This window comes from Mchenga conophoros, linkage group LG15 (genome assembly GCF_057382185.1).
Source record: "Mchenga conophoros isolate Kocher_MC1m ecotype Shallow Benthic linkage group LG15, M_conophoros_male_GT1.1, whole genome shotgun sequence".
NCBI classification, from domain to species: domain Eukaryota; kingdom Metazoa; phylum Chordata; class Actinopteri; order Cichliformes; family Cichlidae; genus Mchenga; species Mchenga conophoros.
The window spans coordinates 13,598,520-13,626,359 of record NC_140540.1 but is presented as its reverse complement, the minus strand read 5'-3'; the positions used below and the strand labels follow the sequence as shown (position 1 = coordinate 13,626,359).

The 27,840-nt window shown below is 40.3% G+C and overlaps 3 protein-coding genes across 6 annotated transcripts in view; 1 reads left to right on the top strand and 2 right to left on the bottom strand.

The window, feature by feature from the left end:
* The first annotated feature begins 609 nt into the window (after positions 1-609).
* tram2 (translocation associated membrane protein 2) lies at positions 610-8,000 on the top strand. Its single transcript, XM_085246982.1, has 11 exons — positions 610-813; positions 2,627-2,690; positions 2,890-2,999; positions 3,971-4,087; positions 4,222-4,280; positions 5,254-5,338; positions 5,518-5,588; positions 6,001-6,105; positions 6,412-6,555; positions 6,881-7,038; positions 7,241-8,000. The coding sequence occupies exons 1-11, from the start codon at positions 694-696 to the stop codon at positions 7,315-7,317; spliced, it is 1,110 nt and encodes a 369-aa protein (XP_085103108.1). The 5' UTR covers positions 610-693; the 3' UTR covers positions 7,318-8,000.
* A 272-nt stretch (positions 8,001-8,272) lies between these two features.
* On the bottom strand, positions 8,273-13,760 carry efhc1 (EF-hand domain (C-terminal) containing 1). The gene is made up of 10 exons (XM_085246981.1): positions 13,531-13,760; positions 11,573-11,794; positions 11,202-11,489; positions 10,947-11,096; positions 10,526-10,712; positions 10,008-10,234; positions 9,331-9,471; positions 8,859-9,072; positions 8,447-8,656; positions 8,273-8,357 (listed from the first exon to the last, which is right to left on the bottom strand). Exons 1-9 carry the CDS (start codon positions 13,594-13,596, stop codon positions 8,475-8,477), a joined length of 1,677 nt encoding a protein of 558 aa, XP_085103107.1. The 5' UTR covers positions 13,597-13,760; the 3' UTR covers positions 8,273-8,357; positions 8,447-8,474.
* Positions 13,761-14,372: 612 nt separating this feature from the next.
* eva1aa (eva-1 homolog A, regulator of programmed cell death a) overlaps positions 14,373-27,840 on the bottom strand; it is a 72,932-nt gene continuing 59,464 nt past the window's right edge. For 3 of the 4 annotated variants that reach the window (XM_085247455.1, XM_085247456.1, XM_085247457.1), the window contains 3 exons: positions 20,614-20,748; positions 17,654-17,836; positions 14,373-16,403 (listed from right to left, as the gene is read on the bottom strand). In XM_085247455.1, coding sequence (XP_085103581.1) covers positions 16,024-16,403; positions 17,654-17,836; positions 20,614-20,748 — 698 coding nt within the window. In that variant the 3' untranslated portion in view covers positions 14,373-16,023. The remainder of the gene's footprint in view (positions 16,404-17,653; positions 17,837-20,613; positions 20,749-27,840) is intronic. The other variant, XM_085247458.1, reaches the window with a different exon arrangement.

Sequence of the window (27,840 nt, the reverse complement as noted above, 5' to 3'; positions counted from 1 at the left end):
ACTAGGTTCTTTGCTTAGTTTTCTGTTATCTACATTCCTCTGAAAACAGTTTGATAATGAAAATGAGTGAAAAACTTTAAAGACCTTCAGAGAACACGGAAAAACTATTGCTCAAGAGTTGGGAGTTCGCCTTGTAATCGGAAGGTTGCCGATTCGAGCCCCGGCTTGGACAGTCTCGGTCGTTGTGTCCTTGGGCGAGACACTTCACCCGTTGCCTACTGGTGGTGGCGCCAGTGTCCGGCAGCCTCTGTCAGTGCGCCCCAGGGTGGCTGTGGCTACAATGTAGCTTGCCATCACCAGTGTGTGAATGGGTGGATGACTGGTTGTGTGAAGCGCTTTGGGGTACTTAGGGACTAGTAAAGCGCTATACAAATACAGGCCATTTACCATTTACCAAATGATGCAAGAAAATATGGCTCCTTGGAAGCAAAATACAAAGAAAACAGGGATAGCTCAAGACTTTTGCACAACATTTTATGCCAATTCTGCATGCAGCTGCAAAAGTGGTTATAATGAGTCTGACAAGGCAGACTGAATCTAACTTTGTGTAAATCGACCCAAAGAAGGTATTTATGGCTCTGGCCCTTTAAGACGACGCGCATGCGTACGTCGCCGAGAAAGTTAACTCACTGAACTTCGTAGTCAGAAAAATTCTGATTTTTAAAACAGAAGGGAAAAGTCCATTGTGTTGACATGGCATTTCGCCGAAGAAATAAGAGCTATCCTTTCTTCAGCCAGGAGTTCTTAATTCAAAACCATGCTGACATCGTATTCGGTTTGGTGATTTTCATTCTGATTGGACTGATGTTTGAGGTGAGATGAACTCACATTCCTTTTTTCCTTCTCTCGTCTCCCTCAGCTGTTTTAAGATGGCAAAGCCTGCGGCAAACTCTAAGCTCTAACTTGAAATCCCACTTAAAGCGATTCCCGCTTTGTAGAAACGGTTGCTCATAAGATTGCCTGTTAATTTAGCTGTTATCAGTTTCGCGGGTTTGTCGTTCGTGCTGTTTTTGTGTTTTAAATTTTACAAGTTTGAGGAAGGAAAAAAATGTTGCTCTGGTCGCAGTCAAAGTAACAATCTATGCGTTGCTCTTAAGGTAGGAGGAAACGGGTTTAAAAAAGCAGCTGTGCACAAACTACAGCGTTTTCGTATTATTGCTTTACATGTTGAAAGTTTCCTTTTGTCTTGTCTTTAAGTTTCTAGAATCTGGGTAAAACCTAAACACTTGACTTGGGTAGCAAAGCTACATGACTGTTTAATCGCATGACAGTGTCTTTCACAGCAAAAACTCTTTGCAAGCAATTGTTTTTGCAATTGTCAGTTACCAGACATTTCTAAAATAAAATGGGTGTTAAAGCCTTTCCTGTATTCAAATTAAAAGCAACGACTTTCCTTCCTATGAGTTCCAACAAACTTCCGCTGCCAGCCGTTTTATTTTGAAAGTCGTGAACGGAAGCTGTCTGACTATTTGTCAGTGTCTTGACGCCACTAGTTAACTGCCACGTCTCAATATTTGCTGCTGTGACCCGGGGGGGTCAGCTGCTCTTAACACGCTTTGACCTGAAGGGATTTCACCGCTGACCTTTAGTGAAATAATTAAATAGATTATTCGTGTAGTAGTTCTTCCTTCTGCGTGAGCACAAACACTCCCAGGCAGCCACCGCCTGGACATTTAGTAAAGTTTCAAAACGGAACCCTGGCTGTGATTACACAGCTGATCGAAGAGGGGAAAAAAAATAGGGGATTTCCTTTATTTTTTTCATCACTGGAAAAAAAGAGAACGAGAGTGCTCTACATGTAGTCAGTTATGTTAAATTTTGATGACATGTCACCAGTAGCCTCCATCCACAGGGAATAACTGGCGACTTGTTTCACTGTGGCGCCCAAACTGGTATCAGGGGACCAACAAGGTCTCTTGGGGTGAGGGGTAGGAGGGGGGCTGTGGTTTCATTTTTTTTCACTTTGCTTAATCATATGTGTTAAGGTCAGAATTAGGGTTAGGGTTAGGGGTTAGGGTTAGGGGTTAGTGACAGGAATAATCAAAAGTATTTGCTGTATGCATGTTGAAATCTGGATCATCTGAATATAACAATCGGATCCTGGATCACACTCAGCAACCTGTAACAGGTGCTTGCAGGCAGGTATGGCTTTGTTTTGAAATAAGGTTTATACTGGGTTAAAACAAAAACCTCTGCCATTCTATTTTTTTAATTATTTTTTTTTTAGAAGGACATCTTAGAAATCAGTTCTCATGAGGAAGTTATGACACCAGATGTGTGACTGTGTGACAGCTCTGCTATACTGATAAGGCTATTTCCTTAATCTCACACACCCACTTGCTAGCTATATATATATATATATATATATATATATATATATATATATAGCAAGTTTATTGACTATATGTTAAACTGATATGGCTATTGTACTTCAGTAAATGACAACCCGATTAAGAAAAAAAAGGTGTTACAACACTGCAAGGGGATGTGGGTGGGGGTTGTCAAAAATCCTTTATGAAGGAAAGACTGACTTGTGTTTGCTCTACTTGGAAGCCCACATTCTTGAGGTTGCACTCAGGCAGGTTCGCTGAACTATGCTGCTGCTGACGTCTCGTCTAATTTCCAGGCAACAGCAAAGACGGCCATACTGTTCATTCAGCCTCAGTACAACGTCACCACGTTGTCGTCAGGTACGAAGAGCCAGATTTTGATTACGTGCTTACTTTCATTCAGCCTCTATTAACCTTTGACTCATGGAGTTTCACTTCTTCCGTACCTTTTCCTCTGCGTCACGGTATTATTGAAGCTGGATGTTCTTCCAGGATGTTTAACACACCCCTGATAAATAACATCCTATGTGTGTTTCATATCTCCTGTGTGTGTTTTTAGAGGGAGAGGTGACGTTGTACCATTACGGATGGAAGGACTGTGCCACCATCCTGTTCTATTTCTTCATCGCCATCATCCTCCACGCAGTAGTGCAGGAATATCTTCTGGATGTAAGCATCTTTTTACTGTTTTACAATGCCTCAGCTTTTTGGTGTGTTTCTTTTGTCTGAAACATATGCTGATTATTTCCAGCAGACAGATTTAAAAAAGATTAAAAAATGAGTAGGTAATTAAAATGAGGGAAAATGTTTTTGTTCTGGGTATGTAAATTCTTAATAATTTAGTAGAAAGGTTTTTGGAAAGGAAGCGCCATAAGGTACCCATTGCCACAAAAGCACTGCCCCAATAAAACCCACATAAAGATTCATTAACCACTATATACACATTCTACTCATTGGTTAAATGAAGGAGAACACTACAGGTTATGACCAGGTTGTACCAAGTTACATAAATCTTTCCAAGACCATAAAGAAGCTTTAAAATAATCAGAATATTACTGTTTTCAGTGTAGTCATCCAGGCTTTGAACTGATTAGCTTAAAAAACCCCTTCAGTGCACAGTATTAGCCTCTTTACTGTTTCAAAAACATGATATTATAATGAGGAAGATGCGTGCCATATACTGAAACCAGGATATGTGCTGTTTCATCTCATGGTGTTTGCATCCAAATGCTCTCATTGTGTCAGTTTAAAAGAAACCACATGGAAAAAAAAAAAAAACCACACATGCCAGTTATGAATATTTTAAACAAAAGAGCTTAAACAGATTGATGTGGGGGGATGGCGGGAGAGCCAGGTTAGTATTTGGTCATTGTTTAGAAATAGGCCAGCGAAAAGGATCGGGTGTTATTTTCGCAACATCACCACGGTTTCCAGCGTGTCTTGAAAGGAATACTTCTTCAGGCAAGTGTTTAAAGTAGCAGCCATAAATAGCTTCTGTCATTTTTTATTTTTTTTTGTCCTCCTTACGGTAATCCTGTAACACTTCCTTGTGCATGACAAACGCCAGAGTCAACATGCCACCCGTTATTGCCGGGATCTAACCTCATTCACGCGTCCTGTTGTTATGGTTCATGTTGCAGAAAGTGAACAGACGTCTTCACCTCTCCAAGAGCAAGAACACCAAGTTTAATGAGTCGGGTCAACTTTGCGTGTTTCACTTGGTGTCTAGTGTGTGGAGTTTCTACATCCTCATTACAGTGAGTGAGACTGCATTCAAGCGACAACTTCCTAGTGAAGGAAATGCCGCACATATTCTTAAAACAGGCGCTCACACGCGCACATTAATAGATAATAGTATTAATAGTATAAGTGTTCTAATTTCTTCACACAGGAAGGATATCTCCTGCATCCCAGCACCCTTTGGGAGAACTATCCTCATGTACATCTCAGGTATATATATATTTATATATATTAATTTAACCATAAAACACTAACTGTAGCTAACAAATGTCATGTTTATTAGGAGTGAGACACAATACCAATACAGCAATCTATCATAACCTTTCCTCTTCTGATACTCTTATCTTGATGCTGCTGCCAGATTTTGATTATTTTGGGGTTTGGTTTTTGGCCTGGGTGTGGACCTGAGTGCAAATGATCTTCAGATGGTTAAGGCAAATTGACAGAATGAGTTTGTGCATCACGTTATATTTAATTTTGGCTGTTAAATAAATAAAGTGTATTAAAGCTATTTAATCTAAGCCCACTTAATATTTCAAATTATTTTGAAACTCTGATTCTCCAACCAGTTTTACTTGGTGGAGTCTCTGCTGCCTGACTTTTTGTGGTGGCATTTATCAAAATAACCAGGGAGAATAAGAATAAGAGGTTATTAGCTATAATCATTATTAAAATATGATAATGGTAGTATACAAATGTGTACTGTAAACCAACGCATACAGATCAATATTTAAGGTTTGACTCTCAACATCCAGTGGAACACAAACTGGGTGTCATCAGGACGCTACAACACAGAGTGAACACCATGCCCACAGATACAGTGGCCAGGAAAACAGAAGAACATATCAAGAAGGCCCTGAGTTTATGTGGTTATCACAGCTGGACGTTTTTCAAAGATGGGAAGGCACCTAGTAAAAAGCTCCAGGAGAGAAAAGAGCATTATGCATTTGTGCAAAGTAGGAGCCTTTTAGGGTTTCTTTTTCAGAAGTGGGGATCATCAATTTTGCTGCAGAAACACGATAAGTTGGCTGTCTACAAGCTTGTTGTTTTTTTTTGTTTTGTTTTTTTGACCATAGTCCTAATTATATAATAAAACTAAGACGAAACAATCAGTGAGGCAGGATGTAGATTATGTGCTTCTCCCTCTGTCTTACCCATGCCTGTCTGTGTGTGTCTGGTCCAGGTTTCAGGTGAAGTTTTTCTACCTCACTCAGCTTGCCTACTGGCTCCATGCCTTGCCAGAGCTCTACTTCCAGAAAGTCCGCAAGGTCAGTTGGAGAGTCCTTGAAACTGGAGGAGTTCTAAAGTGTGATTAGATAAGCTCTGTTTATACTTGGGCTCATGTATATTCTGCATGTGCATTAGACAAAGTTGGAAAAGGACGGAGAGGTGGAGAAAGGTGTCAAGCTTTAAAATCATTTGCAAATAAAGGCTGTTTGTTTTCCAGGAGGAGATTTCTCGCCAGCTCCAGTACATCTGCCTGTATTTGCTCCACATCTCTGCAGCCTATTTGTTAAAGTAAGAATCCCTTTGAAGTTGGCCAGTAAAATCCAAAGGTGTGAGTAGAGAAGACTCACTAAATGCTTGGTATTTGAGTCATTTCGAGGTCTTTTAAATTCTTTGCAGCAGCAATTTTCACTCTGCTGCTCAACTTAGTGTTTCTTTTGTCAGCAGGGATGTAAGGGAGAAACGTGGCACTCAAAGAACCTTGATTTGAAATCTGTGAGGGAAAAACATAAAGATTTTTAGATATTTCAGGGTTAAGTCAGATCAAACTGTACTGGTGATTCAGTTATTTTAGATAATGGCTCAAAATAAGTGTCCAGCTGCACTTCACGGTGACTCCCGAGTTGCAAGATGCTCGGGCTGCTTAGATGATTTCCTTTTATCACCTAATCTCTCGACTTTGTGTCTCCTCTTTCCTGCCTAGTTTAAGTCGTGTGGGTCTGGTACTCCTCTTCCTGCAGTACGTGTCAGAGTTGGGCTTCCACATCGCCAGACTCCTGTATTTCACTGATGAGAACCACCAGAAAATGTAAGCTATCTTACCTGCGAAGAGGCTTCAGCAGGTTTTACTTGATAAAGGAATGAGATAGAAGTAGATCAAGCCCAACAGTGCGACCTTTTAAAAATAAACTTCAGTGTTTTTGTTCGTAAGCAACAGCATCATGTGTTTTCAGCGTTGTTCACCTTTTGACTCGGATAGTTTTACAGTACACAATAATATTACAGTGTTCTTATGATAACCACTACCTTGAACTGATCATCTCAGCAGCTTTTTTTTTTTTTCCTTTTCCTTTTCCTTTCTCTGGGCCCAACCTCGCTGTGTGTCCTCCCCCAGGTTTGATCTGTGGGCGGTCAGCTTCGTGTTTACGCGGATGTCTACGCTGACCCTGATGTTCCTGGCAGTGGGGTTTGGTTTGGCTCGTTCTGAGTATCAGGGGCTGGACCTGGAGATGGGGAACTTCAACACTGTGTTGATAAGGTGAGTTATATTGAGAGAGGGAAAAAAAGAGCAATGTCCAACATCTGTGGATAATGATTTATTTTCTGGTACTGTAAGAACTGTTTAGAGCTACAGAAACAACATAAAAGTATAATTACATTGTGCCCTTCTAGTGTTCAGTTTTGTATTGTTTTGCATCATTCATTTTGAGGAGGATGTATAGGAGCCAGGAAGGAATTTAGATATTTTATTTAGGCTATTAAAAATATCATACATTAGCATCATATGTTTTAACATTTTGCAACACAATCGCCCATTTTTACGAGCACACGTTTGTTTTTGTTCTTTCCTTTGGCCCTTTCAGGATGACCGTTCTACTGTTGGTATGTTTAACTCAATCGTGGCTACTCTGGAAGTTTATTCGCTTCCAGCTGAGGCGCTGGAGGGAGTTCAGACACGAGCAGGCTGTTCGCAAGAAGTCTGCTGCAAAACAACCCCTAAGGCCACTAAAAAGAGATTCACGTGAGTTTAAACACCTGCTCTGCTGGCTTTCATATTTCACATGCATTACCTGTTAAATACTTGCAAAAGAAAAAGGAAATGAGACTTAACATTTGTCTCTTCTCTGCTGTCATTTCTGCTTTCTTCATTTATCTTAATCACACCGATTCTTACATGTGCTGCATTAACAGAGGTACTGATTTCTCCCTTCTCTGCCTGGCAGTTGGTCACCATGAAAATGGAGTTCTTAAAGCTGAGAACGGAGCCTCTCCTCGGACAAAGAAACTCAAATCCCCTTAAGATAACAAACTGACTGGCCTAAACAGGAGACCTTAGCCCTGGCCAAGGCTTCTCATCAGCACCGCAGCGAAGCTGATAGCCACTGGTCATCAAGCTTCTGGATGTGTATTTCCTGAGATGCCACGGGGACTCAGTCGCTACAGACTTAGGCTTGAATGCTGGAAAATGAAATCCAAGGAAACCCCTTGAGCCCCAACAGACATTTTCTCTTCTCATCATATCAGTATTTTTTTTATTTTTTATTTTTTTTATATACATCCACAAAGCCTGTGATCCCACCCTGAAGCACACCATTGAATGCAGAGGGAATTCAAAAGTAAAGTGAACGCGGTGTGTGGCACATTTTAATGTGTATGTCCATGCTGAACGTGTTGATTAGTCCTCATACACAAGTACTGTATTGGTTGTAGCATTGTGAGATATTGCAGCTCTTGCCATTGAGCCGGCTTTGCTTGTTTTCTATTCTGGTCTGCTGGAGCAGAAAAGCGTTACTGATGATAAAGTATGATATGAGCTTACTGTCGAAATCATGCAACTGTCACTGGTCACTTAACAAATATGCATTAAATATGTATGTTGGATATTACCGCATGCTATTTCATGTTTTCTTTTTTTTTTTTTTTTTTTTTCCTTTTTTTGTTTTTAATTTCTTTATTAAATAATGAGATTTTTTTCTGATATAAGTTTTGCATCTGAGGTCTTTTCAGCTGGTTTACATTTTATGCACCACATGTGTTTAAAACAAAACTACAAAAAAAAAAAAAAAGAATAATCACTTGTTGGAATTTATGGTGTGTGAATGGACAAATTTGAAGTCTCCTCATTAGAGACGCCATAAGGTTCATTTTAAAGCAACAACAAAAGGTCGCTGTATTTATCATTTGTCTCACTGTAAGGTATCACTTGAAAGGTGTCATGTTGATTGTTTAATTGTCAAGGAAATTTTAGTAAAGGCTTTGATTTATAGTAGATTTATTGCAGAAGAAGAACTCTGAAATAAGGAATGTCTTCACATCAAAGAAACGGCTCTGTTGCTTCACCTGCCAATGAGAAAGGAGGGGGGGGGGGGGTTGGCAATTAAGATGAGCATGAACTAATTAGCATTTATTTTTTCCAAAGAGATACCTACCTGCACAAAGGTATCATTGACAAATAATTTAGTCTAAATGGCTGGTATAGTCTTTCCCATCTTGGTCAGGTGGCTGGGTAGTTAGAATTTCCACACCCAGCTTCTGCCGCAAAGAATCCAGCGTCTTGGAAGGGATGTCACTCCAGTTAGACTCCAAGTATTTGAGCACATAGTGGTCGGCATCAGTCAACACAAAGCGGTGACCAAAAACTGAAAGCGGGCAAAGGTAAATTTTATAATCTTGATATTATACTAAAGATAACATTTAAAATGTCATAACTGAGAAATGTTACTGTATAAAAAAGGAATATATAATCATTTTCAATTTAAGTCAGAAACACGCTTAAAAGAAGTTGGGATAGTGGCATGTTTGTTTTCCCAGTCCTGATTAACATAGGATTTCAGCTGTTACCTTCCACAGTGGCCCCGATAGCGAAGTCTGCAGGTGAGTAGTACGCAGGTTTGTCTACAGTAGAGCCTGGCTTGGGGACACGAGACTTTTCCAGAAATTTTCCACCAATGACACCAGAGTTGCGTGTGGTCTTTTCAAAAATGCTGATCATGTCATTGGACAGGAAGTAGGACAGGATGAAACGGCGGTCTTCATCTTCAGGATTCTGGGAGTCCTGGAATGCAACATAGGTGGGCTTAACCAAGGTGTAAAAATAAAATAATAGCTTTTTGCATAATCACCCCTTTTTTAACTAAATTTTTACTGAGGAGTAAAAATGTCTCTAATCAGTGTTTCTGAGCAAACCCTGTCCATTGCAGAATGAGGAGCAAGGCTGGGCTTTTTTAATCTCATTAGAATGGTCTACTTTTGGTAACTTTCAGTGATTCAGTTCTTTTGAACTGCTACAAATGCTCTGCTAAATGTTGCTCACCAGTCTGGCACTGTAGCGCAACACTTTATGGTCGTTCTCTAGCATCTTTACCACGTTCACTTTGGGAGGCTCGGGAATCAGACGCAAACAATTCTGAAGAGAATCCTCAAGTGAACCAAAACCATTGTAGGGAGGAACTATCTGTAAGGATGGACAGCATGGAGAAAGAGAGAAGGAAATAGACACAAATGTACAAAAACATATACACTTCTGCTGCTGTAGTCCATCTGCTTAACTGAGCTACTATTGCCTTCCTATCACTTTGAATTGGTCTGGCTTAAAGCGGTATAAAGCATGCCTCCTCAGTGATACAGTCTAGCTCTGACAGCATGGCTGGAATTGCTTTTTACCTTCTGAATCTGTCTGTGTGTATGCAATCATGGCAAAATTAGGTCCTTGAGACACTTACTATAGCAGAAACTACCTCAAAGGTAGTTTTTAGAGCTTTATCGGGTGTTTATATGACTATCTGCAGACAGATTCTGTCAGTATGATGCGTCATCACTGTATAAGATGTGTGTGTATCGCTGACATTATAATGAACGTCAAATTCACAGATGGATGTAGTTTATAATTGTTTTGTCTGGTGTAATCCCATTCCAAGATGGGCTTCAGTTTAAATTAAAATTGTTCCAACATAAAAAACAAAAATAGGTTAAATATACAGTTCAATTTACCTTCTTCCAGTCTTGAGGCATATCAACCTTCTTTGGTATCTCTATGGACTTCATCTCCATTTCCGGGTGGTTCTTCTGGTAATATTCTTTAGTGAAGCCATCACAGTCATAAAGCAGGAAGTTGCGCCCCAGTAGTTTCATCCTTTGACCCACCTGGAAGTCTTTTGGGGAGTAATACTCATCCACCTCTTGCTTTGAGACCTCCATCACTGCGCTGGGGAAGTTCTCTACAAATAAACAAGAGTACAACAATGTCAAAATTAAATATACAAAATATTATCACAGTCTCTGTGTATTTTTGATGTATCTAGAAAACCGAGTACTTTGTAGAAGCCAGTGTAATTAATCTTTTTACATAACATGTCATCATTTTTGTCATCATTGCATAAAGTCGTTTATGTCATACATAAAGTAGGCAAGAAAAAAAACATAACTGATGACATAACTCGCTTTACTGCACTGTATCAAATCAAATCTGTTAAATGCACATTTAACCAACACACAGTACTGCATCAAACCTGATTTGATCTTTTTGGGTAGTCTCTGCCTCCGCATCAGGATGGGGAAGGGATCCAGGCCGCTGTTCGGTTGGTGGACCTCTGCGACCTCCACTGTATCATCCACCAGGTAATAGTGAATGGTAACAGGCCTGGACTCCCCATACAGAGAGTCAGCATCATCCCACAGAGTGAAGAAGCGTAACACCTAACCAAAAAAGTGTAGAAGAATGAAACTACAAATACAGGCATGCCTCTATTATATCTGCCATTTATTTTATGGCAGGGATACCCCATGAAGGAATTTAATTTCTAGCACTTATTAGAACTCTAACACAAATCAAGATCGGTGGATTCAAACCTTGGACGTTGCTGTGATGTGACAGTGCTAAACGTGATAAATGTTACACAGTCAGCTTGTAAAGGACTGAATTTCATTCACCTTGCGGTCCATGTTGAGAAACTTGTGCAAATTATCAAATGTGGAAGGTGTAGTGTGACACGGTGGAGGGTTTTCACGACGGATGATGTAAGGATCCGCTGGCATTGGCTCAGGGTCATTTACAATCATGCCTTCACTTTCCATGAATTCCTGTATGAAGAATGAGAGATCAGAACACACAGGAAGTGTATTTATAACAGCAGACTTCTAATGCATAGTTTCATTTCCACAGCATTCAAACACATAAGGTTGTACCTTAGTAAAGGTATCACACTGGGTGATGCGGTATTTGACCCCATACACGTCCAGGTCCATACCAAGGTTGAGATCTTTCCAATGGTAATGCTCTCCACGTTCATTCTTGGGCAACTGGTGGCGTTTGATCCGCTTTCCCTGTGGTATCCCAGAGTTCTCTACTGTGGGCTCGATGATGCAAATGCTGTCATCCTCTAGGTAATAGTAAATTACCACAGGGCGCACACGGTACTGCTCTTCAGGAGAATACAAGATAGCCTCCATAAAATATCCATAGTAGCGCAGCGCCTGCAAGACAGGTGGTAGTGATGAATAACAGATGAGGAATCTTTATGTTTTTATGAGTTTTACAACTATAGGTGTTACCAGACCTTCTTGTCAAGGGCCACATGAGCAGGGATGAAGTCTTCATGTACTCTTTTACCAAAGGCGCAATAAGTAAGGTCAGGTGTCTCGAAGGCTAACTCACTAATCTCTTGTTGAGTGAGCTGCTCTGATAAAAGAGGGTCGTTGCCAATGCCCACAGTGGGACGTCGGGGCAGAGCATAGCCATTCCTATAGCTCAGAGTTTGGGGTCGATGGAAGGCTGACTTCTGCAAACACAGAGGAAGAAATTAATTAGCTCAGGTAAATACAGACAGAAACGTAATTACATGAAGCACTTATCACTAATTGATGCAGTTTACACTTAAATACCAATATGGGAGTGTTCTGTCCAATGTTACAGTAGTCTGTGCAAGTCTTGAGCCACCCATTGTGTATATTTTGTTCCAAGTAGCCAATAATTCTCCAGGCTTTCTTAAGGTCTTTTCACATTGTTCTTTTGGCTGCTTTTTCAAGGATTTTAATTCAAGTCCTTGTTCCTGACCATTTTTAGAGGAATTCTTTAATTGTTAACCCACTTGACATTGACCTATGAATGACTGAAGCATTAAAAAAGACACCTACTTCAAGCAATGACCTTGTGTTGTCTACACATAGCAGAAAACTGTACAACATACCGATCTAAAAATATATCTCTAGTTATCTTACTAGTATACCGTCACAAAAACACATCATCTGTTCCCATAATACAGTAACACAGTTTATTAGGCACCCATGAGTAAATCGCAGTGGAGGTCTGTCGTGGTTAGGGGCTGAATTTCAGACAGCGGTGTCAAAATTAATTGAATTATGAACCGATTTTGATCAATCATGTCAATCCATAAAATTGCCGAAACCTTTTTTTTCTTTTTTCTTTTTGCCAAAACACACTTCCAATGCGGTGAAGGCATAACTGGATAGAAAAACACACAAGGTAGCACAATCTGTGATAGACTGGCCTCCCCAGAGTCCAGACCTAAGTGTTCTGATAATTTTTTAAATGGCATTTTTCTATTCCCTACAATCCAACATCATCCACCCAAGTGCTTTCTATAAACCAATCACTCACATTGGAGAGCTACTTGGGGTTAGTATCTTACCCAAGGATATTTGGCCATACTTGTAGCCGGGGATCAAACCACTAACTGTCCAATTAGTAGATGACTTGCGCTACCTCCTGAGCTACCACCCCTGTTAATGTAACAAAAGGCAGCTAGAATCCAAAGAAGATTTTTAAATGTCGTCCAAGAGGCCTGGGGAACTATTCACGAAGACTACTTAAAGAAATGACAAGCATTGTTGCCTAAGAGTTCTGTTTGTGTTGAAGAATAAAGGTGCTCAGACCAAATATTGACTTTCAAGGTGATTAGAATTGTACAAACTCTGTTTTTGCCTTCAGTACTGTATTCCCATGTATGTTTGCACGTGTTCCAATACATTCTTGCACCCATTTTTCATTTCCGAGGGGTGGCTCAAGACTACTGAACAGTACTGTAGATCAAGTATGCCTGTAGGAAAACAAAATAACAATAACATCCCTAAAGTAAAGCAAGAATAAATAAATAAATACAGATAAATTCTCTCTGTGTTAACTGTCAACAGTGAATTTGTTAATTTTATAAAAAAATAATAATTATGTGTTATTATGATTCAAAGCATTGCTGTTCATTTTTATTAGGGCTTGGTAAAATAAAATAACTTTATCAAAGACTCTTTAGAGAACATTTAGAGATGTTTTAAAGGTCACTCGAGAGCTGGCTAGTACCTTAGCAACACAACCTAACAAGTGGAGGGATGTAAGAAGACACCTGCATTATTAAAAAAATAATCGACAAATACCCCCCCCCCCCCCCCCCCCCACCACCACCACCTTCAAAAAAAAAAAAAAAAAATTTAAAATTCTGTCAATCGTTAATGTTTCAAACTACTAAGCAAACCCTATAGTTTTGTTTAATCATATTCTTACCGTCACATCTCGAAATGTATATCCCGGTAAAAATGGTAGTCCGTGGCTGTTCCCGGTATAAGACATTTCCAGTCTTGATATTTTTTATTTTTTTTAAAAAGATTTCCTCCTCTGCACAAGATGTTAGCAGTGGGAATTGTGTAATTTGTGGATTTAACAGCCGTTTTCGTTGGTGTGTAAAATTGCACGAGAGCTCTCACGGTGGTAAGTTTATAGTATCCATGGTAACGACAGGAGCGTCTCAGTGGAAACAAAGCAAATATTTCCTAAAACAGATTTAATTTCGCGGTAAAAACCCCATGGAAATACTGAAATTCACAGCGGCAAACACAAACACAAAGGAATAAACACGGCAAACATAAAATACAATATAATAACATGATATTAAGTTGTTATAGTTTCTATTTTTTTAATTTGCATTTTTATTTTAAGTATTTTTTTATGTTATATCCAATAAAACAATGCATTTATCTATATAGTTGTGCTGACTTTGTATAGCTAGCCAAAGTGATTTGCAGTCATAACTTCACTCCTCATGTGCTGCATTAAAACACACTGTAGAGATCTATCTTCATCACAAGGTGGCGCTCAATAACAAATCTTACAGATCCAGTGAGCCGCTGGCTCACAAGTTCTCCTTCTATGACCTCCTTGTGTAAATCCGTATTATGTATGAACTCACTGTATTCTCAGTACTGGAATTGGGCTAAAGCGTCTTCTTTCTCCTGACACTCACAATATAGTCTTAAATTCAAAAATATAGGTCAGTGTACACAGTTGCAGCGTGTTTTTTTCAGAAGAAAGTGCAGAAGGAAAAAAAAAAGACATGTTATTTTTTTTTAACACAGTTTATTCCAAGCACAGGAGTCATATTTTGGTCTCTCACATCACCAGTTATTGGCATATTTTAATCCCATTCAAAATTAAACACAACAAATATCCTTGTTAGAAAACAAACAAAAAAACAAAAAAACAGGAGAAGTGCAGGGTGTACTGTATGTATGGTGGAGGGAGTGTTGTGAAAATGACCTTAATATGTCCTGTTTACTCTTTAATTACGCTCACAAAAATACCAAACTGATTTATGAAAACTAACTCTACGCTTGAAGTCAGGGAAGCACGAGCAGAACTGGACTGACAACTGGTTATAAGATTAAAGTGGCGACATAATTCGCCACTTTCTGCAGCGCTGGTTTCCACGGGCATCTGTTTAGCATCTTTGAAATGAATACACAGATGGCGCAAGACCTGAAATTCACACATCTGTCACGAGACAAGACCATAAAAATATTTTGTAGCAAGGTCACTGATAGAAATTGGCACTTACTGGTAATGCACATTTACATCTGGGGAGAAGTGCAATGTTTAACAGACACATTCAGCTTTTACACATGGTCCACCTCAGCAAAGGGAATATGCATACAACGAGATGAATGTATGATTTCCAATCAATAAATAATTTGACCAGTTACAGAGAGACTCATCAGCTTCATTTCTGACAAAGAGATGTAACAGTTGGAAAAGGCACTGCACTGTGAGTTAAACATACTGTATCAAAAATAAGGTTTAAAAATCACTAAAACCTCTTTGAGGCTCTTTATATGATTTTTCTAGTTCTTCTCTTTAAATGCTGGCACAGCGGTTTAAATGGGCCGATCCCCTTCTTAATAGCCAAAAAACAACCAAAACAAACATCAACCAAACACAGAAACACTAGGATTGCATCCCTGAGGTGCTAGACCAGACAACCTTCGCCAAGTATAAAAATATCTCATAATAAACCATACTTGACAACAAAAATACGCAACATTAATAAACTATTAAATATTTTAAAATATATTTCAGAAGGGCTGAGATGAATTCCCACAAAAATATCTTTTGGTTTTATAAAGCTCAAAAGGCAGCATGGTTATTCACTGTGGAAAGATTATCTTACATTGTCAAGTGCACTTGCTTTATGCTACCCCTCTGCTAAAGTTCACACTTGAATACTGGAGGGTACAGAGCATAAAGCTGTAAGTGTCACAGTCTCTTCCAGCTGCCTGGGGTTCTGTATAAACAGACCTGTCTGAGGCCTTGGTCCTTCAGTCACCATGTAGTCTCTGCAGGCCTATGTATGTCTAAGGCAGCTAACCCATAAATCCCCACTTCAAAAAGGCCTGCGGAGGTCATGGGCAAGGCAGTGCAGCCTTTCACCTCTTGCTTCCTCCAGCCAAGAGGTAAGCTTACCATACAGAAAGGGAGCTTATTGTTTTACTCAAAAGGGGAATAGCTTATGATACCCAGAGGAATATGCAAATCAGCAGAGAAGGAGGACTTTCTTTAAAAGTCTGCAGTACCTTCCACTTTTCTCATCAGTAAGAGTCCAGCTGCTTTTGCATTCATGCTTATAAAGCTTCATCGAGGCCTTGTCCCTTTCCACTCCAACCCAAGTGTGTTCTAAATTTTTGTTTGAGTCAAGTAAGCCGCCTATCAATCATCCCTCTGCAGTCCTCAGTAATACCGATTGAGGCTCCGTGTCCCTGGGATGTCCGGCTGTCCGTTCATCCAGATCTCCCGGATGATTCGCTCCCTTTCCTCAAGCCTCTGCGCTCTTTCCAGCTCCTCCGCCGACGTGAACACGTTCATGTTGAGCGTACGCTCAAAGCGCCGGTGTCTCCGCGCCGACAGATCTGAGGTGGTGTCCCAGTCTGAGTCCGAGTCGCTGGAATCGGAGGATGAGTCGGGAGGACGCGGTCGTTTCTTGGCGGGAGGCCGCTGGCGGGGCTGGCAGTCGGTGCGACAGGAGATCTGTACTACCAGGGCGAAGAGGGTGAGGAAGAGGCCCAAACACACACCACAGACAAAGAATAGTGCAGCCCTCTCTGGGTGATCTGTTGTACAAGAGAAATTGGAAATTGTTAGTTGACTTTATGAGGAAAATGTGTCGAACACTAAGCTGAGTCTTTCTCACTGGGTTTCTTATTTTTTCCTGACCTGTTTAGTCAGATGCATTTCACTCAGTGTAATGAACATTGTCTGCACAGCAAGTGTTCACGTGGCTTGGTTTAGTTAAGATGTCTTACAGATTCTGCTACTCCTGGTTTTCATCTTCAGCAGATGTCACAGCTCTGATGGGGTCTGTGTTTCCCCACTGAAAAAACCAAAGTGACTCTAGCTCCATTAGTACGAGACGAGAACGGCTCTCCCTTTTCAATGAATGAATGCCATTTTCAGCTTTGAATCCTTCGTGTCTTACTTGCATTTTGCATGCAGGTACTTTGCATTTGCACTTTGAATGCATCCAGCTCAACTGCAGACACTTCTGTTTATATTATTGTTCATTAATATAATCAATTTCATTTCTCTTTTACCATTAAGACGTTGAGAATTTTTCTTGAAATCCTAACATGCAACCTTTTTTGCATTCTGAGGAAACCTTTAGAGAAAGCTAAAAGCTAAGTGATCTAAGTAACCACCTGAGCTCATGTTCACTGCATGCCTTGTGTATTTATCTGACCTTCTGTGCTGCACATTTCACTATGTATAAACTGTTTATAGCAGGAAACAGGCAAACTATTTCAGTGACTGTTTTAGCAGCTGCTTAGAGCTGGTGACCCACACTGTGTAATGTATAGAGACATTATCGCTGCTTACATCCTCTGGCTCACATTTACCCACCTATTAGTGAGAAGAAATGGGAAACGGGGATTTTACACACATCAATCCATGCAGTGCAATCCCGTGGTCACTAATCTCATGGGCCAAGAAGCAACCAGGAGCTGATAATGCTCTTGAACACAGAGATCCAGCCTTATTGTTTGCTAACAGAGCAACAAGAATCCCTGCGGTGGAACTGTATCTCTTTCCCAAAGAGATCAAGTTTCTTTCGTCCGCCCCTTTATTTCCCGAGGGGCCGCCACAGCGGTTGGATCTGCATATTTCGATTCGGCACAGATTTTACGCCGGATACCCTTCCTGGTGCACCCCTCCCATTTATCCAGGCTGCAAGGTGAATGCATTAACCTTTACACTGTGTGGCTACTCCCTAAGCAGATGCAGTTAAGATCTCTAAAAGTCTAACTGCCAGAGATTACGCTACACATGTGATGTTACAGTAGATTTCAGAACAATGTTACCCGACCTGATATGTAAGTGTAGGCTGCCAATGCGTTACTAATGAGGGCCATGTTGCCACTCGATGTTGAGTTGATGATGGGATTCATGTCCGGGGGACGCAATGGACTTTCTTCTCTTTCTTCTCCTCCTTTTCCGTTTTCAAAAGACTTTTCCTCGTCGGCGTTGGTCTCCCTGGGTTTCTTCCTTTCTGGAAAAAAATGTAAATTAACAGGACATGAGTACACAATGAGTAGTTTACAGCAGCTACATGTACAGTTACATTATGATGGTGATGCTTTTACAGTAAATCCAGAATCTGCTGTTGCTGATTCATTGTAATGACATCAGTCTCAGTCGCCTACAGTCTCACAGTGGTTTGGGGGAGATTTTATCGCATAAATTTTCTAAAAAGATGCGTCACGCATAAGACACACATACACGCACACACGTACACATTCACAGGGAGCTTTGTGATTCAGAAGATAACACGACATCCTTTTCTGTAATTCATTCTGACTCAGGTCATTAAGAAACAGAGAACCACATGGAAAAGTTTGTACTCTGGAGACATTTCAAAAGCTTCCCAAAATCTTAGAAAAAATGTTTCTATTTATAGATGGGAACGACTACTTCCTGCTCTAGATTTTTCTTTTTTTTTTTTACTTCTTTCAGTGTTTACCAGCTGGGTTTTGTTGTGCACTCACTGCAAAGAGAGTGTGTGAAAGAGAGAGAAAACAGGAGCACCATGAATTAATTATGGGGATTCATACTCATGTTACAGCTGCCTTTAGTTTACCTGACGTAGTTGTTTATGGGGTAGCGTGGAACTACTGCAAGTTTAGCTCCACTGAAAAAAAGCAACCAAACCTCAGACAGTCAAAATAAACAGAAGCATTTAGTTTAGTGACCTGAGCTCTCTCTCTCTGTGTGTGTGGTTGCATAGTCATTTTTACATGCTTTATTTCTTTTGTCAATGAAGGTAAGCATACTCTGGTGATTTGTCACACGCAGGAATGACCTCTAATTGTAGAGTCTCTAAGGTGTGTCGGGCTCTCTTTATCTGATAAATGCAGTTTATACTGGAAGTGCTCGCTGATGAGGTAAATGCTTCCACCTGGACCTACGGCTATGTTGCACACATGAGCTAACGTTCAACCGCAATCTGTCTCAACTCACAGAAAACAGACAACTTTTGTCACATTATCAATGAAAATATAAAATACGTTGTTGTTATACTGTTGTCTCTACGAAACAATACATTTGTGTTCAGAGGACTAGCATTCCTGTGGGAAACTAAAGACACCCTTCTTACTTCCTTAGGCAATAAGAGCATACATACCAGCCAGATATTGCTAATCAAATGCACTTCATTAACTGACAGTCAGCAAGTGTTAGCACCTCTATAAAAACAAAAGTGTTGTCAGTTCATTGGTCCAGTGTGTTCAGGTGTGTGTTAACACGACATCCCAGTGAATTCAACCTAAGATCATGTCGTGCAATGCACAAAGAAAGAGCTTGACTTCAATGAAATAAATGGAAAAAGAAAAGTCAAGTAATCTGTGTGAACTGCACAGCAGCAATGCCACATCAAGAAGCAGCTGGAACCAAAGATGGAGACAATAAAAAGTTCAGTGTTTGTGTTTGTGCCATATGATGTTTACAAAGCTGTATTTTAACTTGTACACATAAAACCAATTTTGCAAGGATAGGAAATAAACAAGACTGCATTCGAAATCCATGTTTATATATATAATGGTATTCCTCTAAAAGCTATGATATCATGGTCTTAAGCATCACATAGTTTTGCTGAATTATAGTAACAAGTACATAAGTGTACAGAGTGAGGAATATATGATAACAGCGATAGAAAAGGCATAATTTATCAAGGCAGTAGTACAACACACAAAGCTTTTAAAATCTGAGAAATCAAAATTGAATGAGAAAATTAATATTTATATTAATCCATGTATGATTAATATAAATATCCTTATTAGCTTATGATGGGAAGCAAATGGATACAAGTAGTTTATTAGTGGTGCATTAGTCTAAAAGTTCAAATCTGCCTCTTCAATTATGCATGTACTCACTTGTGTTATATAGTAAATACAGTAAGTAGTGTTTTTATGGTATGCCACTTCCTGGACTATTTTTTGGCAGAGGGCAGTGACTTCCTGGAGCCTTTGCTGTCTGCATGGCTACCTTTGGTGATCAAGCAAAAAGATTCAATCTATGTCAACATACCCATCATTTTGTGCAGTCTAACATTAACTAAAGAGAAATGCTAAAGTAAGAAGAACAAGGCACCTGAATTTACAGTGAATCACATCTTTATTTGGTTGAATATTTCTTTTGAAAACCTCGTCTTCGCCCTGTTTTATCTGCTATCACACAATCTCACAAAAAAGGTTATTCCAGAGTTAGTTTTTGAGCAGTGCGTACATTCGTGGCAATAAGGAGGAGAAATTCATGCATCAGGAACCGTCAGCGCTACAGCACACGTCTTCTGTCCTCTACCTCTCTTAACTGCTCATTCATTCTTCTATCCTCCTAATCAGCACAGTGCCAGTAGCCTAGCAGAGTAATTAGTGTGCTGGATGCAGGCCACCATTGCTCATGAATAAAGCTTTGTTTAAGTTTCTTTCTTGCTGGCGTCTATTCTTTTTCATTCTCTCATTCCGTTGTTCTTGGTCATTCATTCTCTGGGAATTTGAAAGCCTGACTTAGGTTGTTGTACATGCAGTGCAATCATTGGTTGTTGGGAAGGAGTATATTGTGAGTACCATCAATCAGAAAGGATCCATATGGAAACAGTTGAACTTGTGTTACTTTGAAAACGCACACAACCACGCTCTGACTTAAGACCTGAATTAGATCAAGGTCTGATGCTCAAGAGGCCTCAAACCTGTTTAGCGTTAACTACATTTCATGGGGGGGTGGGGGGTGAGAGTGTATGAGCTTATACACTATAGTTGTCATTTGTCTCACCTGGAACAGTGTCAGGGCTTTTGACTGAGCTCCCCTCAGGAGGGCTGTCTCCCACTATGTTAGGGTCATGGGCGCTGGGTGCTGGGTGGTAGGCTGGTGGTCTGGGGCCCTGCTCGTGGAGCAACTTCTTTGGGACTACAAAGAGAAGGAAGTAAAGCAAGGAAGGGGTGTTTAGGGAAAAGAAAGACAGAACAGAGCATAATTAGACAATGCAGTATTGGAGTATTTGTAGGTAAAGGAGGTAAAGGGCAATGCAGTATTTGTAAAGCAATATACTGGATTATATTTTCAAAGCAACCAGTTTTTGATCAGAACTATCTTCTTCTCTACCCTCTAGTGCACACAGCTGTGCAGTCTGTCGTATTTGTTGCTGTTGTTGATAAGGATTAAGACTCACATCAACTGCTGATTCATTTCATTAGGAGTCAAACAAAGGTAAACATACTCAAGAGTATGCTGTCACCGACGGTGTCAGACAGCGTTGTGGCCATGATTCACACACTCTTCCGGACCATGCATGCAAGTTCCCAAAAGTTACGCTGCCCCCGCCATCACAACCCCCCAACCTAACAGTGTCCTGTTAGTCAAGGAAGTTTCACCCAGACACAAACCTACTGGGCTATACATTCCTGCCGGCTCACATGTGGTTTCGGAGGCCGAGCCGTGCTCCGGTCACCGTGTTTGTCCGCTCTGTCAGACTGGCTGACCATTCACAGCTGAACAGATGACTGTCTGTCCAGCTGTTGGTCATTCTTGCATTTTCACTGCTGTTTGCGAACAACGGCCACAAAGACAAATCTGCTGCTTTTTCCCCCCGGGAGATCATCAGTACTAATAGTAAAATTATGACATGAAAATTGGGGTAAAAATTCAGCATTTGCTTAAAGGACGACGATAAACACGCTGATCAAATTACCAGAGACGTATTTTGGCAGTGATCCAAGAGCCAATCAAAGCACAGGAAGGAGCAGAGCAGGCCACACTCCCCCGTTGCACTGGATGCTGCTTTCGGCTTGTGCACATTTTTCCAGTTGTAGGCAATGATGAAAAGATTGCATGATACAATTTGTGTAATTATACTGTGACATTTTGCCTTTATCGGATATTGGACAGTACTGTCTGATAAGAAATGCTGGTGGCCACAGTTACATGATCTTCGTACTAAACCTGTTCTTCCACAACAGGACAATTAAGCAGACAAAGAGCTCTCTTTGAAGAAGCAATAAATAAAGATGGAGGATATGGCTGCTTAAGTAAACCAGTATGTTGCCTCTACTTTGCAGGATGCATTTATGGTGTTTAAGACCAAATTAATATGCAAACCATTTTCTTAAGGTTGACTTGGTAGATTTTTGTGCCGTGCATCAAAGAAGAATGAGACAACACGGAAAAAATGTGAGTCTTAACACGGAAATGTGGTCAGAAACTTGTAAATAACTCATGAAAGAATAAAGTTACATTGAATCCAAGCACTCCATTGTTTTTCTTGTGACATTACCAATAAGTTTGATGTGTCACATGGCCCTCTTCCTATTTAAAAAACAAATGTATCCAAGATGGCCGACTTCTAAATGGCCACCATGGTCACCACCCATCTTGCCCCCTCACATATACTAATGTGCCACAAACAGGACTTTAATATCACCAGCCATTCCCATGTTATTACGGTGTATCCATATAAATGGCCCACCCTGTACAATCAATACCATTTTAACTTCTGACAATTAAACAGAGAGAGCAATAGACATGAAAAAGACGTTTTTCTTACAGCAGTTTAAAGACTGCACTTAAAGTAGTTTCAACAGCTCTTGTTCCTGGAGGACTTGGATCTAACAGGTCTGACTTTAACCTCCTCAACATCAAGTAACAACCAGTATATGATTTCTGATCTTTGTTTCAGTTTAAAGAAGACCATTAGCAATGTAGTTTCTCACCAGTTGTATAAACATACATGTATATTTGTATTTTTACATATTCTTGGGCAAAATACTGAAATCAGTGCTGCTCCTGATGTGTGAATGTTAGATAGAAAGCATTTGTATAAATTTGTGTGTGAATGATGAATGAAAAATGTTATTTAAAGCACTTTGAATGCTTGAGTAGAAAAGTGAAAATAAGATTTTCATATCTGTAAAAAACTTTATATAATTGTGTTATCTCGTGTGTGATCTGTCAACAGAAAAGATTTTTAAAAATCAGACTTAGAAGCCCAAACTAACCTGGTTTGGTTGGGTCAAACTGAGAGGATATTAAAAAAAAAAGCAAAATTAAGAAGTGAGATTTGGCCTGGCAGGTTCCCTTGTTCCTTCTCATCAGTCTGACACACTAATCACAGGGCTTTACAACTCCCCCACTGCCATGTTGCCGTGGTGCCATGCCACGCCCTTATTATAGGCTTCTGATTGGTCCTAATTGGCTGCACATGTGGACCAGAGTCATAGCTGAAGAGGGGACAATGTGGCTTATACACACTGTGAAACATGCATTTTCCTCACTAACAAAAGACTATGTAATCGGATGCATTACCTGGCCAATACACATGCACACACAGTCCATCAATCATCCAAAACAATAGTCTGCCAAGTTTTTCTGTACACTTTATTTGCTAACAAAAAACGGTACAGTATAGTATAGTATATTGACTGCTGCCTTTCTAAAAATAAGTGTCAAAAAGCTAAAACCCCTCAAAATAAGCGACCGCAAACCACGCTTAAGGAGCCAAGCATTTAAACTAAATCAGTAAAAGAGAGACAGAGGAGTGCAAGGGAGCGAAACCCAGCACATAAATCACACTCTCCAGCCTTCGTTATAATGACATGGTCACATAAATGTGGAGCAAATGAGTCCTCGAACTTCTTAATATAACTCTGTTACATGGGATCTGTCCCAGAACTGTACCTCTCAGAGCCCTGGATCGCCACAGGGAGCGAAGATACGAGGCGGGAAAGAGTGCCCTTAACAATGGGCTGTGTTTACACTGGCAGAGCCCAGCTTTGTTTTCACTGGGCTCTGCAGGCCAGAGAGTGTGTGCATGTCTGTATGTGTCTGTGTTTGTGAGCCATATGCTGACCATTGCAGAACACAGTTGGGACAAAGCCCTATAAGCCAGAAGGGATATAATGAAATATTAAACCATAGTAAATCTCAAAGACCTCGGCCAATAATTTGCACATACTTTTGCCTTTATGGGTTTAGACGGGAGACTGCTGAAGACTAGATGTTTGAGGTATTGTTTAAGGGCATCCTTGATGGTTGGTCAGCTTCAGCCGCCTAAAATTTGACCCCAAAAATGAGCGCAAGAAACTGTAAAATAGACATGGAGACACTGCATAGAGATGGGAGTCGTTTCCCGTGTCAGAAACTTCCAGAGTTTGTTTCAAATGAGATATTTATCATTTCAAAAATAGCTTGACTCTTTAATCTGTTGTATAATGGATAATAAACACGGTTAGATGGCAAAACACATAACAGATTGGGTAATACATTTTTCTTAAATGGACTCTTCAAAAGAACCAGTCGACTGACACAATGTGCACGCACACGTGTGCATGTGTGTAGGAAGTCTGAGCAAAAAGGTCTGGTTTTCATCAGCACACAGCCAGTGCCAACTTAATCTACGACATTAAAGTGCTGGTTAAGGCTCCACTTTCACTTGATACACAAATAAAGGCAGTGCCTCAAAAAACTCAATGTTTATGGACACTCAGATTCACAAAATGCTTTTAATGTTCTATTATGTCCTTTCAAGTCTCTGCTTCCCACACAGGCAGGCATGTAGACAGACATCTGCATGCACATACTCATGAAGCCATCCACCAACCCGTACACATACACACACACAGTCATTTTTCACTTAGCTAATGGCATTCCTGCAAAATAACATGCAAGGTGAATAGGGCAGAAGCTGAAGGTGTTGAGATTGCATTCCACCTCTCCCTCCCTTTGCTCTTTCTCTCCAACCCACAGCGTAACACTCTAACACCATCCAGCTGACAGCAGCTTATTGAGCTTGGGTATCACTGTGTGTGTGTGTGTGTGTGTGTGTGTGTGTGTGTGTGTGTGTGTGTGTGTGTGTGTGTGAATGAGAGAGAGAGAGAGAGAGAGAGAGCACATTTAATAGCAGTGTGGGAGGCTGCCAGTATTCAATAAGCAGCATGATTTTGCATTTTCCAGATAAGAATGGTATAAAACAACATAAGTGCATAAGTGTAATACAAAGCTGGGGTCTTACAGCCATGTTTGTACTACTTCGACCTCACACTGTGAAAATTTATGTTTTTTTTTCTAAATATCCCCGTGCTTGCATGATTGAGAGCGCGTGTGTCGGTGAGCATGATTAACACACTCACTCTCGTCTTATTTATACAAAGTAGACCAGCTTTTGCACCAGTAATGTGAACTCTACCAAGGGACTGGTGGTCTACACCGAAGACCTTTCCTGGTTCTGCTTCCATTTTTATGTGAGTTTGAGGAATCCAAATTTCTTATATTACTCCATTAGGTTCAGTAGCAGTGTACATGCATGTGTGTACAAAAATACTGCACAATGAGACTGTGGTATCCATAAAGGAGAATGCCAGTGGTTTTAGTTCATTAAATATAAATGGTATCAAATTTACACAACTTGACTGTTTTATGATGCATGCTGTAAGTCTTACATTTACTTTCTAGATCAGAATAGCTGTAAATTTACATTTTATGCTACATTAGCTCAAAGACATGCTAAAAGGTTAGTTTTCACAAAACAACCACTTTTTGCCTCCCACACCTGTAAAATACAGAACCTAAAGATGTTAAACTTTACTTTGTGCTCAAAATAATTCTTGAGTCTTTCTAAATGTCTTTCAAAGTTTTTCTTTGGACATTGGCTGCTTTTTCACTCATTTTCAATCTAGTCCTTCTATGTGACTTGGGTATTTTATTTGTTTGTAAGGCCACCTAACATGACCTATGAATCATTCAAGCATAAAAGGCACCTAACTCAAGAGATACACACTGGAGGCTCTGTCATGGTTTGGGGCTGAATTTCAGCCAATGCTTTTGGGGATCTTGCCAAAACTCATTGAAAAGTGCTGTCAGATTTCGATCCAACATGCGGCATCATTTGGAAAGCATCTAAATGGCAATGACTCAATTTCTGAGCATGACAAACATCCTCAAACATATTGCTGTAAAAGCATACGTGCATAGGAAAACACACAGTCGAACACTATCAATCATGGATTACCCTCCTGAGTTCCCAGACCCTGACATTGAGTAAGCAGTATGGGATCATCTTTATAGGGAATGCGACAAAGGGCAGGCGACATCCAGAGAAGAGCTTTTATTGTCCCTCGGGAAGCTTGTTAGAATTTTGCCTCATGTACTTTATTTCCATGTATGCTTTCAGATGTTTCAATAAATTACTGCATGTATTTCCCCTTCTCCTAGAAAAACATAAAAAAAAAAACCAGATTAAGAATTTGAAAAAACTTTGAGAAAATTTGAGAATCAAACCTCACATCTTGGAGGGGCGGAGAAACCTTTTCTGCTTTATGTTTTGGCTCAGATGCTTAAATGAATAATGCAAAAAGTTGCGTCAAGTTATCTTGTCAGTGTGGATTGTTAAAGCTCGAAATAAAAGAAGGCCATGTCCTGATGAAGCTTTTCTAATATGCAATAATGCAGGTATGCAGTCTGTGTAAGACCCATTATGAAGGTGATAGAGTCTAAAAGCATCCAGAGTCAGGATACTGTGGGTTGGGAATGCATTCCAGAATGGAGAGAGTGGAACAGCTCAAAACCCCAAACCCTGCGTAGAATTTTTCCCCACTTACTCTAATGGATAACACACAACCCTCTGCTGTGAGATACCCACAAATGCTAATGTATGCAAACACACATACACACAGACGCCCCGGCATGGGACCTCAACATGAACACTCTCACTTCACCACAACCATTGGTTAAACTTCCAAATCCCAGCCGTGTGGGATATTTAAACAGTCCACACACACAGTTGGCATCATCCACACAGATTCAGAGATAGAAATAGATGCTCTGTTGACAGCGCGGGGGTCATAACAATCAGTGAGAAAATCACTCAGCTGTGGAGCTATCCCCTCAGACCCCACACAGACACATGCTAGAGTTTATATCTTCACCCATGACCTCACTCCGAGTTTTAAGCATGCATTAAAAAAGTAGGCAGTGAACAGATCCACTCAGCCTGCATATGAACCAAAGACAGCCCAACTTGTGTCTCCTGCTATGTTAACATGACATATTTCTCCATTTATAACACCTATCCAGAACACACTTTTAATGCTGGAAGTGTACTTAAATGACCATCTCTTCCACCCACTTTCTTTACATACCTAACACACTGCTACTCCCAAATCTTTATTGGCTGGATGTGGGAGAGTCGGGCCACACTAGAGATCAGCAAAAGCTCAGCATTATCTGATGTTCCACTGGGCAAACAAGGATGAGACCAGCGCTGAATCATCAAATCAAGCCACCCGCCTAAACGCACTCCTTCATGTCAGTGTTGTGAGGTAATGGGATACTGAGTTTTTAGTGTGCAGAGGGCTGATGAGACCAGCAAATGACATAGTCCTTTTGCATACAGGACAGAGGGCGTGAGTTACTGAAACAAAGCAGAGAGGGAAAAAATAGTTGTGAAATAGTCGTGCCGTCTAAAATCCACACGTGACAGAAATAAAGGCAACAGCTTTCAACAAGCATGTTCCAACATATGTCAAGGATGATCTAAACAATGGTGCTATCTTTAGCTGCAAGCAACAACTGGCTGTGCAAGGCAGTTAATAAAATCAACACTTGGCAACATGAAGTCTACTGGGGACCTGCTACTTCAATGAAAGATAAACTGTGATGCTACTCTGAAAAATTATGATAATTTTTTATCATTTTTTGTCATATACAAATGAATGTAAGTCTTTGTGTACTGTTTAGTCAACTTTATTAAAGGTTGGCAGTTACTAAGCATGTTGGCAGTCCACATTCTTTCATTCTCGCTCAGTCTCTTGCACGCCTGAACAAAAGACCTCGTTAAGCTTTAAATTAGCAGTGACAGACGAAGCTCTAAAGTGACAAAAAGGCAAGTTAATGCCAATATCATTCATACTGATGTGAAATGCTCAATTAAATTACTTTAATTTTCCACTTCAGCTCCCTCCTTGCCATCTGTTCATGGAGGAATGATCTGTAAGCCTGCCTTAACAGAAT

Coding starts and splice junctions, on each gene's coding strand:
- tram2 (XM_085246982.1), top strand. CDS start 694: ATGGCATTTCGCCGAAGAAATAAGAGCTATCCTTTCTTCAGCCAGGAG. Junction 4,088..4,221: donor GTTTCTACATCCTCATTACA/GTGAGTGAGACT, acceptor TTCTTCACACAG/GAAGGATATCTCCTGCATCC. Junction 7,039..7,240: donor GCCACTAAAAAGAGATTCAC/GTGAGTTTAAAC, acceptor TCTGCCTGGCAG/TTGGTCACCATGAAAATGGA.
- efhc1 (XM_085246981.1), bottom strand. CDS start 13,596: ATGTCTTATACCGGGAACAGCCACGGACTACCATTTTTACCGGGATAT. Junction 11,795..13,530: donor ATACATTTCGAGATGTGACG/GTAAGAATATGA, acceptor CTGTGTTTGCAG/AAGTCAGCCTTCCATCGACC. Junction 8,657..8,858: donor TATCGGGGCCACTGTGGAAG/GTAACAGCTGAA, acceptor GCCCGCTTTCAG/TTTTTGGTCACCGCTTTGTG.